At 41.6% G+C, this 14,585-nt stretch overlaps 3 protein-coding genes across 3 annotated transcripts; 2 read left to right on the forward strand and 1 right to left on the reverse strand.

The window, feature by feature from the left end:
* Nucleotides 1-1,500: 1,500 nt before the first annotated feature.
* LOC115025636 (clusterin-like protein 1) lies at nt 1,501-6,815 on the forward strand. The gene is made up of 8 exons (XM_029458044.1): nt 1,501-1,628; nt 3,374-3,469; nt 3,571-3,719; nt 4,114-4,284; nt 4,390-4,837; nt 4,925-5,053; nt 5,672-5,886; nt 6,070-6,815. Exons 2-8 carry the CDS (start codon nt 3,379-3,381, stop codon nt 6,280-6,282), a joined length of 1,416 nt encoding a protein of 471 aa, XP_029313904.1. The 5' UTR covers nt 1,501-1,628; nt 3,374-3,378; the 3' UTR covers nt 6,283-6,815.
* A 614-nt stretch (nt 6,816-7,429) lies between these two features.
* On the forward strand, nt 7,430-10,157 carry tyms (thymidylate synthetase). The gene is made up of 7 exons (XM_029457368.1): nt 7,430-7,751; nt 8,463-8,536; nt 8,843-9,017; nt 9,158-9,259; nt 9,360-9,535; nt 9,620-9,691; nt 9,819-10,157. Exons 1-7 carry the CDS (start codon nt 7,526-7,528, stop codon nt 9,954-9,956), a joined length of 963 nt encoding a protein of 320 aa, XP_029313228.1. The 5' UTR covers nt 7,430-7,525; the 3' UTR covers nt 9,957-10,157.
* enosf1 (enolase superfamily member 1) lies at nt 10,025-14,554 on the reverse strand. Its single transcript, XM_029457367.1, has 15 exons — nt 14,335-14,554; nt 14,146-14,248; nt 13,090-13,205; nt 12,887-12,973; nt 12,763-12,789; nt 12,605-12,677; nt 12,452-12,490; nt 12,165-12,247; nt 11,958-12,080; nt 11,753-11,887; nt 11,365-11,406; nt 11,148-11,277; nt 10,804-10,903; nt 10,658-10,739; nt 10,025-10,420 (listed from the first exon to the last, which is right to left on the reverse strand). The coding sequence occupies exons 1-15, from the start codon at nt 14,413-14,415 to the stop codon at nt 10,328-10,330; spliced, it is 1,314 nt and encodes a 437-aa protein (XP_029313227.1). The 5' UTR covers nt 14,416-14,554; the 3' UTR covers nt 10,025-10,327.
* Nucleotides 14,555-14,585: the final 31 nt, after the last annotated feature.

Genomic DNA, 14,585 nt, shown 5'->3' on the forward strand with positions numbered 1-14,585 from the left:
CAGGAAAGCAAGCTGCACTTCCGGTGTTGCTTTCAGAATAAAATCGTTTTTGTTGCGTAACACTGTAGATACAAGCACAGTATATTTTAAGAAGAATCACTTTGGTATGAAAATAAAGTTACTTTTTCAACCTAATCATGTATTCTCAATTTAAATATTTAGCCTTTAGGCTATGTCTGTGGATGCAATGCTAATGCGCTAGCTTGCTATGGCCAGCAGCCTGTTAGCTTAGTTTAGCATAAAGATTGGAAAGCTAGTGTCAAATGTTATACAATTCACGTAACAGTAAAGCTCAATATTAAACACGTTATGTTACGTTTGTTTAAAAAAACGTAAATAATTAAAAAGAAAAACGACTTTGTAGCCAGGAGAACTGTTAAAGTTATCCCAGCGCCCAAAAGAGACTCTATTAAAAGGTCTAGTAATGCACATTTATAGAAAAACATCGCTACTTTAGCTTTATCTGCTCATATTCATCCCTAAAACCCAACAATTAAAGACATGTCTGCCGCCCAAAACAAAGGCCAACCTACCAAACTCTTATTTTGGAGGCTAATGTGCTTAACTTCCGGTTTTCCATAACTTTCTCTCTAACTTTCTCTTTGTAACTTTACATCGTCACCAGTTTCATCTGGACACACAACCACTGTCCCGTTAAGGTGTTTGAAGTCATACCAGTGACTGTCCCGTCCTCTCCTGCTGAGTCTCCCCCTGTAGGAGGTGCGGACAGACCCCTGGACGTCGTGCGGCGCTCCAGTAATCCAGCCGGAGATGAGATCAAGTTACTGGGGGTTGATGGCAATCGCGTCCCAGGGTGAAAATCTGGTACCCATTAAAGATAATTTCAAAGGTTTGGGGAGGTAGAGCGACACCGAAAACTTCAGTGCAGTTCCTGTGTTTTTACATATTCACATCTCATTTCCTTTGTGGATGAAAAATCACTTTCAAACTCATATGATATTCCTTTAGGGCTGTTTGGCCTCTATGTGGTTCTCAATAATATGTTTCCCATGTGGTTTGGGGTATTTTATCAACTGATTTATCACAATAACCCCATATTCCTGTAATACTGCTAAGATTGATATATTTTCCATAAAACAAGACAAAAAAAAGAAAGTAAATTGCACAGTTATATTAGTTCAACCTGGTCTAGTACAAACAAGTTTTCTAATGTGTTTAATGAAAACAACATTTCCTGGACTTCATTATAGACGGAAATCACCTGATAAAGATGCAGATTTTTGCATTTTAGTGCTATATCATGTGTACAGGGCTTAATAGTTTTACCGTGTGCTTTATAGTACTATTCTCTTCCTTGGAAACAAGATCCATTTGCTTTGCTTTGCTATGATACATAATATCCTTCCTAACGTTTTCATAAGATGATGTAGATTTCTTTCTGTTGCATAAAATAGTCCCAACGTCAGCCAATACTGACCACAATCCATCAAAATTAGACTGTATGGTTCACCGGCGGCCATTTCCCCTTTGACTCCTCCAGGTGCAGTGAACATTTCAACAGTTTCCTGTGTCCATAATCTCTCCGGCCTGCAGATGCAGATCACTGATCAAAGGCTGAAAACAGCTGCATCAGACATCTAAAACAGACTCACGTCTACACAGTGCAGGTTAGTGTCACTGGGCTGCATTGCACTGACCCTGATGTTAATCTCGCTCAGTTCAAACTAATTGATTTACTGGAAAAAGATACAGATAACACCAACTGTCCCAGCTATAAAATCCTCTGAGCTTTAACAAAAAACATCAAACTCAGATCTGTTTTTCTTCTTTCTTTGGATAACACAGCCTTCAAACCCAGGCTCAGTGCTAATAGCTGGAGTTTGACCCAGTCCTCCACATCTTAGATTCCAGACCAGCCTGAGATGATAAAGTGACTAATTACTTGTTTTCCTAAAGGCTTCAAAACTGTTATTTTACTGTCGTCTATAATTGGAGCAGCAGGCTGGTATTAGGGCCCAGATAGGGACTGTGCATGGCGGGCTGATAAAAAGCAGCTGAGGTTCAGGTATCTTACAGCCCCACTCCTGCTGGTCCTCATTCAGGGGTTGGGACCTCATTTGCTGGGTCAAGGCTTTTTAGCAGTGGGCTCAGATTAACAGAGACCCGAGAAAAGCACACAGGAATTCCACATTTACCACGCTGCTGCTGCTGCTGCTGCTGCTGCCATGTTTAGATATCATGATAAGAACTCAGATTGTCTCGTAAGCAGCGGGAGAGAGTTCGCTGGTGCGAGAGGCCTGAAAGTGCTGACACAGTATGATGGATGCTCCAGAATTTAAATGTACAGTATGATTTGTAGTTAAAGTTCAAAGTTACACTAGTTCCTTCTTTAATGTTTTTGTATTAGCATACATATTTGCACATGTGGTCCTTCTGAACCTCTTCTGGCCTAGAATACAGAGCTAAGCCAAAACCATGCCGGTGTGTGCCAGGTCTCCGCAGGAAGCTCAGGCCCCGTCAGTCTGATGGACATTAGAGTAGAAAGTTTGAACTGAATGTTACGTTGGGAGACAATTAAGTGAGATAGACCTGCAAACAACTGAGCATGTAGCGTCTACCCTGCCTTAAAGTGTCCGTACTATACACTGATCTGTGGTGGCTGTGCTGTGCGCATAAGGCTTAATAATGCAGACACACTAATAGGATCTGTGCTGGTGAGTAGATCCATAAAAATAGAACAATCCTTTGAGAGAGCAGGCACCTCACTCTCATCTCTCCGACAGAACAACCTGCTACTTTCTCTTCTGGAGTCTGATGTTGTTATAACTGTCAAGGTAAATGCTTTTGCAATTCATTTTGCATATAGGATACTTGGTAGCATCAAATACAGTTATAATTTTCCATTGTGACTGGTCTGATTTAGTATTTATGATGGCAGGTTCAGGGCCCAGTTTCTACTTCTTCCGTGTTTTTTAAAATGTTATTTTGTTGCACACTGTTGCTTAGTGTCCACAGTCCACCTTTAGAGGTGCTGGAACAAGAGTACTTGATTAAATTGCATTTGGAGCTTTGTCATCTATAATAAATAATTAAATTGCAGTGTATTCTGGTTATTATCCTTGTCAGGTAAATGTGATTAGATCCGTTGACAGCAGTAGCTTTAGTTAATGGAGATCTCTTTGAGTAATCATGTTTATTTGGCTTCACACTGATGTGATAATCCATGCTAATGAATGCACATTGGGATAATTAGTTGCCCTTTATGTTGTAGTCATTTGTAAATGGCCTCTAAAATAAGAAATGGCACCACCTTGTGGCAGGAACATGACATGTTCCATGAGTAGTCTTTAGATCTGGCGTTGTGTGGTTCTCCGTAGCAGAATAATGAGTTTGTTTTGCATTCTGTCACAAGACAGGATGAGGAGGCTGCTCGTGCAAATTCTTTGCGTCGCTGACGTCCTGCTCTGTGCGGCGGACTCTCCTCCACTGAGCGAGGACACGCTGAAAAGTGAGGCCTTCATCTATAGAAAACACTCAGATGTACCTTTTCTTACTAACATTCTTTGAACACAGAATGTTTCATTGGTCTGTGTGTGTGTGTGTGTGTAGAGCTGTCTGTAGCAGGAGAGCAGTGTGTTGATGAGGAGATAAAGCGAGCGTTACTCGGGGTGAAGCGGGTCAAGGAAACCATGGAGAAGAAAGAGGAAGAGCACAGACATCTCATGGACGCCCTGAGACACAGCAGTGACAAGAAGAAGGTACGATCTGCCACTCTCAAAGCCCCATGAAGTCAGGCTGTTTTCAAACACAATGACTTCCCACAGAACATTGTAGTTGAGCAGTAACATGCCAGTCTTTGTGCGCTATTCTGAAGCCCATGAAATATTTCCGGCCTCATAAAAGGCAAAGCCACACAAAGAAACCTCAAAGCAGACAGTGGATAATGAATTTGGGGCTAGTTTAGGGAGTTGGGGTGTAGTTTTACTGCAGACAGGATAAATGAACTGTCTGTACATCCATTTTATTTTGTTTTAAATGACAGTTCAAAAATAAAAGGCTTTGTGCGAAGGCCCCAAACCACATCTTATCCTCTCTGGCTTATTAAGAGGTAATGTATCTGTGACAGGACTTTCTGTTTCGGGGTTCCTTCAGGGGGCGATGCAGCTGGTCTGGGAGACGGAGCAGAAACTAGAAGAGGCAAAGCAACAATGTCAAGATTTAACCAAGTCTTCCTTTGAGGAATGTCGACCTTGTCTTGAAGATACGTGTAAGGCCTTTTATACCTCGACGTGTCGCCGTGGCTTCGACTCTTTCTCATTCAAGGTTTGACCTCAGCACATTCCTTTTTATAACAGACCTCTGACATGTTCAGAGTCAAGACTGGTTTGTAGCAGGCTCGATGCTTCATCTATGAATCCCTCTCTGCAGGTGGAGGAGTTTTTCAGGAAAATGGCCGCCCAGCTGGACGACACAGAGCACGTTTACAATCAAGACGAGGAGAACGTGGGTCGCACCAACTCACCTGAGATAGAAGATGGAGCAAATCTGGAGCTTCTTCAGGCCGATTCCTCCTTCAGCCAGCTGCTGTCAACCATCAGCCTCCTGTACAACCAGAGCATCATACTGGTGAAAAGGAAGCAACAGGTGTTCGGGCATTCCTTCCTCGCGGCCTTCACCACTGAGGTGCGACCCAGCCGGCTGTCGACCATGCAGGGCGGCTCCAGCGCTGGCTTCTTCAGGACGCTGGGTCTGGATCACATCCTTGGCTCCGTGTCTGACTTCGGGAGGAACGTGCTGGAAGAATTCAGCTCCACGGTGGCGAATGTATTTGAGGAGATACAAGAGTCCGAGGTGTACTTTGAGCAACCGAGCACAGGTATCTAGTACATTTGTGTGTATATATATATATATATATATGTATCACATTATGATATCCATTTACACTGTATGTTTATCTACAAAGATGACGGATCCCTTTCTGCTTTGGGAACGTCCCATGGAAGATATCTGTGCAAGCGACTCCGCAGACAAGCATCAGAGTGCTGGCACCTCCAAAGTTTGTGCGAGACATGTGAAGATTATCTGTTAAAAGGTAACTGGTTTAAAACGTATATTATACTTTTATCAGTGAGCACTATTGGTTATCTATATATGCATGTACAGTAGTACAGATGTGCACAAATGTTCCTATTTGGACGTTAAATGCAAAATTGGGCCCAAATATTAAGCTTCTTTTTTTTTTTTTTTTACCGAAAAGGACAATTAAAAATTGTATTTCATACATTACAGTGTTTACTTTGAAGTCTTAATCTAGTCTTTAAACTGAAAGGGTATAACAGGCACCATGAGTGGAAACATTTAGCAGGACAGGCTTATTATTACGCATGTTTGCTTGTTTTATATTTAGTTTAATTCTCACATTTAAGAAGCAGAAACCAGAATATGTTTGGCATTTTTGCTTGATGACTTAAAGCAGTTTGTCCATTATCAAAATTGTTGATTAATGAATGAATCGACTAATCATTTCACAATTATTTAGATTAAAATAGCTGGGAAATGACTCAATTTGAATATAACTGATGGCAATAGAAAAGACTGTACTGAGACAGTAATCTGGGAGTCCCATGTTGGAAACAGTTGACTTTTACTGTAAAGAGTCTACATATATAGTTGACTTTGCTTCTCTATATGTGATCATTTGTACTTACAGAGTGTCCCAGCGTACAGAAGTTACATTTTGAGATGGAGGAGATGTACATGCTGCTCAACGCCTCCCAACAGCAGCACGACGACAGGCTGCAGCTGGTCCAGAGACACACGGCGGACACACAGACATGGCTCAGCAACATGGAGGACAAGTACGGCTGGGTCAGCCAGCTGTCCAACAGCACAGCGGGCCCACACAACACCTTCTGTGTGATCACAGTACGTTTGTAGAAATGTTGGATTTGTAAGACTTTGATTTGGAATATTACGCCAAATGCATTTTAATACTTGTTTTTTAACAGCATTTGAAGTAATCTTGTTATTTTAATTTAATTATTTAAGTTGATGCAGGTGAAATGATTTGTTGTATCACTGATGTTTCACTCAATCTTATTTTTTTAGGTGAATCCACAGCTACACACGAAGAGCATTAGACCTAAAGCTGACAGCAGCGTGGTGGTAACAATACTGGACTCTGCCCCGATAACCGTCTCAGTTCCAGCAGAGCTGGCGGTGGATGACTCTGCTTTCATCCAATATGTAGCTCAGGAGGCTCTGATACTCTATAAACAGCAGATACGAGGTATCGATCCCAGCGGTGTTGTGGCTAAGTGAATTATTTGGCTCCCAGTATCAGCTGGCAGAGCTCCAAATTGAATTTGAGCAAAAATTCAATGTGATCATTTGGAACCCGCCAGCTTTACACTGTGACAAATCCTTATGGTTTCTTCAAACGTAATCTTATTCTCCCCAATGCAAATGGTAAAGGGAATATTGAAGTAAACCGACTTGCTTGCTTTGATCTAATCGACCTTCTGTATACCTACATCAGTTAAAAAACAGTTTTATGTTTGTTTTTTCTACATTTGAATTGAGTACTGTGGATATAACAGCATTCACACATTACCATCAGATGCTGAATAAAGAGTCCAGCTCTTCAACAATTAAGATGGACTTTGTAAAACTTGAAATGCACCTTTACACGCACACCTGGTATTGTTAGGGTTTTAGACGTTTCTGCTATAGAATTGTGTCATCCAGAGCATGTTCATGTAATGACTTCTTAAACCATTATTTTGATTGTCAGAGTTGCATATTTTATAAAGCTGATATTTCAATCAAACAGTTTTAGTTTTTGAAACAATCTGTAGCCTATTTATGGTCGTTGACTTTGAAATAGAGATATAATCATTTTGCAGGACAAAGAGGTTTAAAATCTGGTAAACAAAATGATTCTGCTTGCTAAACTTTATTCACACAAATATTGATTTTATTGATCACCACCTGTGTTTGAAGCAGGTGATTGAGGCTTTTTTTTTTAAATCACTAAATCATACCAAGTTCAGTTCATTTTGATGTTATTATTCTATATTTCTTCTTCTTATTATTATTATTATTAATTGTGTTAATCAATAAATGAATTGTACTGTATTGCAATATAATTTATTCTTATTATATAATGTGATGCTTGAACCAAAGGACAAGTAGCTGATCTTTGGTTAATATAACTAATAAAAGTTAATTTAAAATGTTTTTCCTTTTCAGTTGTCCCTTACCCCACATTTGACTATTTTTAGTTTTACTTTATGTATATTTATTTATTTATTACTATAATTTGTATTATTATTTTCTGATTTACTTCTGTTCGTCTTAAAGAAAGCACTGTTGTTGTGGTTCAATAAAGTAAAAACAACCGAAAGAAAAAAAATCACAGGCGCTTTTCAGAACTCTCGCGAGCTTTGAATCTAAACGGAAGCAGCCCTCAACTGCGAGAGTTGTCGAAATAACGCGGGAAAATTCAACCTGTGGAGACGCTCGAACAACACTCCGCTGCAAAATCCTCCTATTATCCAAAACAATGCCCGCCACCTCAGAAATACACACAGCAGGTAGTTGTGGACCGAAGGAGCAGACCCAGCTGATGGCAGCTGAAGAGAAGAAGAAGAACTTCGGACTGTTCTGTGATGAACGCGGGTATCTGGATCAGATCCAGTACATCATGCAGCACGGCCGCAGGAGGGGAGACCGAACCGGGACAGGAGTCATCTCTGTGTTCGGTGCTCAGACCAGATACAGTCTGCGAGGTTTGTTGCACTTTATGTTAAGGTATTTAATGTATTTACTGTAAATGTAAATACTGCTAACAAATAGTGTTGGAGGAAGTGTGCAGGGCCTTATAAGTAAAAGTATTCCCACAATATAAAAACTACTACTTACTAAATAAGAGTGCATTCAAAACGTAAAATATCTGCAAAATAAACTCAAAGAATCAAAAGTGAATCATGCCCTTTTTTAGAGCATCATATATACTTTTGGATAATGACATTTACATTAGTTTAATAAATCAAAAGTGCATCTTTTATGAATGTTTAATGTGTAAAATCCAAAGTCTGCAAGGCAACTTTTAGTGTAGTAACAGTTTGAAATAAAAAGTAAAGTAATTAAATGAGTGCATAAATGTACAGTACAAGAAACTGACTGATAAGTTGCGCTGAAATGATCTTATCCCGGATATAAATGGTACAGAAATGCCAAAAATGTTTCTAGTGCAGTACTTCGTTTGTCCACCAGGGCGCACTGTAGACCTCTCCCATACATAACTGTCATATTTTTAATAACCACATTTATGGGATGAAACAATTTATTTTTTAAACCCCCAGATGTCAATATAGTGTTTGCTTCAGAAATCCAACAACTGTCTATATAAAATATACTGTTATTTTCCACCACTAGACACAAATGGCTGTAATTATGTATTCAGTAATGTCAAATAACCCGTTGCTGTTTAATTGTAGATCAGTTTCCCCTGCTGACGACTAAGAGAGTGTTTTGGAGAGGGATCCTTGAAGAACTGCTGTGGTTTATTAAGGTGAGGATGATTTTTTTCAATTCATCCAAAAATAAAACAACAAAATATTTTCTTACTTCCCTCTAGTGGTATATAGCCATGCAGATAGTTTTGGGCTTGATTGCTCCGGTTTTGACCTGTGGGGAAAATACATTTAAAAACAGTAACATGACCATTACATCAGATGTAGAAATCTGAGTTTTATATCTCAAAATCTGGGCAACTAAACAATAAAATTAAGAAAAAGAGAATTACTGTCTGAGTTTTCTTATTATTTTGATCAAAAAGCACTGAATTGGGCTCTGATATCTTTTTGTGTGGTCACAGGGGTCAACAAATGCCAAGGAGCTTTCGGAGAAAGGGGTGAAGATTTGGGAAGCCAACGGCTCCCGGGCCTTCCTGGACAACCTTGGGTTCACAGAGAGAGAGGAAGGCGACCTCGGACCTGTGTATGGCTTCCAGTGGAGGCACTTTGGTGCAGAGTACACAAACATGCATTCAGGTACAGCAGTAACACCCAGTTTACTGTGCAGCGACACAGATCACGTGTTCATATCACACACACACACACACACACACACACACACACACACACACGGGCCTCAGATCTTAAATGATCCTTAATATAATTGCCTTCAACAGATTACACAGGACAAGGTATTGACCAGCTGCAGAAGGTCATTAACACCATCAACACGAATCCAGAGGACAGACGGATCATCATGTGTGCTTGGAACCCCAAAGGTGCAACATTTAAAATCAGTAATCCTAAACTGCTCTAGCGACTCGTTTAAAATCCGACGCTCTATCATATTAAATGTCGTCTTCTCATATGTGGCTGCAGACATGCCCCTCATGGCTCTGCCCCCCTGCCACGCCCTGTGTCAGTTCTACGTGTGTGATGGTGAGCTGTCGTGTCAGCTGTACCAGCGCTCAGGTGATATGGGCCTCGGGGTGCCTTTCAATATCGCCAGCTACGCACTTCTTACCTACATGATCGCACACATCACAGGACTCAAGGTAAGAGCAATGTGCTTTTGTCAAAACTCATATTTGGCGTATTATTGTGCGCTCACCTCACGTTGTTTTTTTTACCCTCTTCAGCCCGGCGACTTTGTGCACACACTGGGAGACGCTCACGTCTACGTCAACCACATCGAACCTCTCAAAGTACAGGTGGGTTAGTTCAGCGGTCTCCAACCTGGTTGTGGAAATGGTTGGGGACCACTGGGTTAGTTGAAGACGGCTTTCTGTCTCTGCTCGCTGCTTGATTTCAAACTCACACATCCGTCTACATTTGCAGCTTCAGAGGGAGACCCGCCCGTTCCCCAAGCTGAAGATCCTGAGAAAAGTGGAGAGCATCGATGATTTCCGTGCTGAGGACTTTGAGATCTGCGACTACAACCCTCATCCCGCCATTAAGATGCAGATGGCTGTGTAAAAATACCAATTTAATGGTGACGAGGGATAAATATGTGCGTGTTCAATGTATTATCAAAGTCGGTGTCATTTATCTTACAAATCATTTATTTCACATTCGGTGAACCACATTAAGTTCTTACATAAAAGTGTTTTCTCTGATTTTAATAAGTGTAAAAATAAATTGTATTATGTCATTTGTAAATAAAGAATTTTAACTTGTGTCAGCTGGATTTGAACAGTATTGTTAATGACCCAACAGGGGGAGTTTAACATTACAGTGTGCTACACGTCTACGTCTACAGTTTATTAGTTCCATTTCTCACTCCACTTGACTCAAAACTATTTATAGGTCTAAAAAGAGCCGGAGGTTAAATGTTTCAGATAAAGTCTTCATTTCTTTGTATTCTGCTTCCACACATCTCCTTCAGGGTACTGGTGTCGCTGCACCGATGATTCCAGCATCTCACAAGAGTAGCCTGGATCCTGAGAACAAGCAGCACAGTGCTCAAACAAATGACACTATCAGTTCAGTTTAAAACTTTATTGATTGAAATAACCTTTACCAGCTGCAATACTAAAGTAATGTGATGATTAAAGTATCCAGAATTATAATTTAATAGGATAATAAACAATCTGAAATGGGCCATTCTGCATATTGAGTATTAGTATTTTGACACTAGATTAATTTAGTAAATGATAGTTTGCATTTGTCCATTTTACCTTAGGAGGCATGTAGTGGGCGTCATGAATCACCACGGGACTGGTGAAGTGTTCGTGCAGGTGGTCCACATATTCACACATTCTGGGGGGGGAAATAACAGTTTCAGTCAAGAGCTCGAAATGACAAAAACAAATCCTGCTCTTACCGGTTGCTGAGACTTCCAGACACACAGATGTAGTCGAACAGAATCAGATGCTGGACGAGTTCACAGAGACCGACTCCTCCGGCGTGAGGACAGACGGGCACTGAGGGACAAACGTAGCAGTATGTGTATTACAGCCATTATGGAGCCCTGAACTTAAACTCAATTAGAACCGGTTTTAGTTCAAAAGTGACCTTTGACCTCCAATCAGTTGGTAAAACAAGTTATATTTTTGACTCGTCTAATAACCCTTTACTCCCTTTTGTCGCCTTTGGGGCTCCATAAAAAAAAAATCAAGCTTTATGTTAGCCCTCCACATGTGATTGATGTCATGCCTTGAGTTTTACCCTGGAACTTGTGGGCCATCAGCAGCACAGCCAGGTTCTCGTTGACACTGCCGAGCCGACAGCTGTCTATCTGGACAAACTGCAGAGCAGAGGCCTGGAGGAACTGCTTAAACATCACCCTGTTGTGACACTGGAGAGGAAACAGTAACCCAGCTAGAAACGATCAATTCATCAGCCAGTGGTATGTATGTATGCTGGAACAAAGACAAGCTCTGACCTGCTCTCCTGATGCCACTCCAATCCCCAGTGGAGCCAGAGCCTGCAGCAACAAAGTCAAACATATTTTATTGGTCTTCAATCCTGGATGGATTACTGAACGGGCCTACAGGACACAAAACATCTACAAAGAGCCGCAGAACGACCATCAACAGACACAAACCATTTGTACTACAAATAGATGCAAAACAACCACATAGAGATGCAAAATGGCCATGAAGCGACAAGAAATACCATAAAGAGAGACACAATGACCATCAGAGTTACTCCTATGTTGAAGGCGTGTTGGGCCTTTTACGCGTCTGTGCTTAGGGGCCCATTGTCTCATAGTCTGTGTCTTCAACACACCAATATGTAAGCAAGATGAAAGAATCAAGCTACTTTCTCACCTTGGAGATAGCAGCGTGACCCAGGATGTCATCCGGAGACGTGGGCTCCTCGATCCAAAGAGGCTTGAACTCAGCCAGGCTGGACACCCAGCTGATGGCCTCGGCAACGTCCCATCTCTGGTTGGCATCGATCATCTAAAGAAACACTTTAGTACTGCGTCATGTTCTAATGTCAATACAACGGCTGTAGGCTAACCAACCTTACCAAAGTGTTTTTGGGTCCAATCATTTGCCTTATAAGGCGGCACCTGCGTATGTCGTCCTCTAGATCAGCGCCGACTTTCACCTTGAATTTGGTCCAACCGCTTTTAAGTGCATCTGTGCAGAGCTTTCAGAAACACACAATTTCTACGGTTATTGGAAGACGATTCGTCCAACCTGAGAACTGGCATGTATTTTATAGCACAGAGACCTGTTCCAGCCGCTGGTCTGAGTAGTTGAGCCATGCACAGGAGGTGGTGTAGGCAGGATAACCCTCTTTCAGCATTTCCTTCTCTGGGGGGGGGGGGGGGGGGGGGGGAGAAGTAGTGCACACAAGTAATAAACACTCGAGGAGAAGTGTGTTTTAATAGAGCAACAGTGAAGTGCAGGGGGCTATTATGCAGGCTAAAAGCACTCCTGTTAGTTTCTAAAGAGGCAATTTCGTTGTGGAAAATCCCATTCAGCCATGTAATTAATGACTCTTTTTAGTATGCTCACCTCTCAGCTGCTTGCCCTCCTTTGCTTTCATGAGTATGTCTGAATGAGAAAAGAGTAGCATAAAGGGTGTTGCATTGGCTACACTACACTTAGGAGGGATTTCTGTCCTCAAACTGTCCTGGACATATAACGTACATCATAAACCAATCTCACCTAGAGCCTCCTCCTCGGTAAGAGCGTCAGTGATGTATCTGAAGTCAATACACGAGATAATCTGCCTCGGATCCTGAAGTGACACACGTAAGACATGAGATTTCCCTTGTGGTCACATCCCGGATATAAATCAAACATCGACATTTCCTGTGACTCACCATGTCAGTAAGCAGCTTCCACAGCGGCTGCAGGAAAAATGATGACAACGCTGTAAATCAGGAAGTGTCACGCTTGTGAAGGAAATGGTGTTTTTCTAATAATAGCTCATCAAACAGTCCCCACCTTGCCCTCTGCCCTCGCCCACAGGTCCCACACAGCATTCAGGACCGCAGCCGTGGCCAGCTGGATCACTCCTTTCTCTGGGCCTAACTGGTTCACACCAGAGTTCAAAACGTGACCTTTGACATCCCCTTTATGAATTCAACATCACATATGTTGTGCATCCAAAACACTTTGTTTTTCAGTGCTCGTGTGCCTGTTCTTACCCATCTCAGCTGTCCATCACTGGTCAGGAGGCGGTAAAATCCACGGAAGTCGCTCACAATCCCCTGCAAGGATTTCCCAACAACCAGTGCAGCCAGAGCCTTCACAGCACACACCACTGCGTAGTTACAATAAACACAAATCAGCCTCTAAAAAGGAGGAAAGCTCAAGACTGGCCAAACCACATATCTTCCTTTTTTAAACTGTACTAATCTTTGAACAAATTAAATCAGTTGTATTGTGTTTAATAAACATCACCACAAGATGGCGATGCACGGTTCAATTTAGCACACAAGCACTTGAATAAAGGAATGTTGCCTTCAGGTACAGTCAGGATAATGGAAAGCCTTTTACAAAGCTAAATGCAACATTTAATTATGAAGAAGTATATTCACCACTATAGTGTTTTATATTTTGTGAATGTTTTTACTGTGACTGGAAGAGCTATGAGAATGACTCATGTTGGATATTGTGTATGTACAACCTTTTTTGTTATTTCACAAATACAATTATTGGAAGTTAGAAGTAGTATTTACACTCCACGTGTACACTTCCTCGAATATGTATTTTCCCGTGGTTGTGCCATGCATTGATTAAATTACCAAAACCGGCAGGTCAGTTAAGATAGACATGATATTTGCCTTGAGTTTGACACCAGTGCAGTAAACACTGAAACGTGCTCATAAATGAGATAAATAACAGAAGCGTTTAGTTTATTTAATAAAAGAGCACCTGTTCAATGAAACACTGATACCGCTATTAGTACTCGGAGACTTGTTATGCTTAAAAAAATCCACGCATAAAGTTGCATTCAATTGTATTAAATATATGGCTCTCAAGGAAATACATTTAAAAATATTTGGCTTTTATGGCTCTCCAGGCCAAAAAAAGGTTCCCGACCCCTGCCTTAAAGTGAAGAAGGCCCCCCCCCTGTGAAGCTTTGGTGACCTCTAGTGTGGGACGGGACCCCCATGTTTGAAACCAGTACCTAGTGACATACAGTAGGTTTACATGTTTGTCGGTGTCATGGAGCAACTTTGCGTAATTGTCAATCTTACCAATCTCCGTGCCTCTCCCCACAGTGAATGTGAGGCCGAAGCCTTTCAAGCCGCAGTCCGTCTCGATGACCACATACGCAGCAGAATAATCCGGGTCGGTGTGCTGCAGAGTACGAAGTAACAAGGAAGAGTTTGCATTGTGCAAATGTAAGTATGCACACAGCACTACACCTGCACACACGTCCTTACCATCGCATCGGAGCCGTGTTGCTCCAAAGAAGTCGGGAATCTCACATCCCTAACGGACAGATCAACAATTGTATGCAACATTGTTGTCTCTGGGTTTTGTTGAGGAAAAAGATGAAGTTAAATGAATACAATCAGGAGGAATTAACTTCCCAGTTTACGTTTGTCTTGTGATTGAGGCGGAGTATTTCTTCTGCGGTGTCCAGTGACGCGTAAAGGTTGATCCCACCCACTCCCCGCCTGTCATTGGTTTA

This window comes from Cottoperca gobio, chromosome 20, assembly GCF_900634415.1.
Source record: "Cottoperca gobio chromosome 20, fCotGob3.1, whole genome shotgun sequence".
NCBI lineage: Eukaryota > Metazoa > Chordata > Actinopteri > Perciformes > Bovichtidae > Cottoperca > Cottoperca gobio.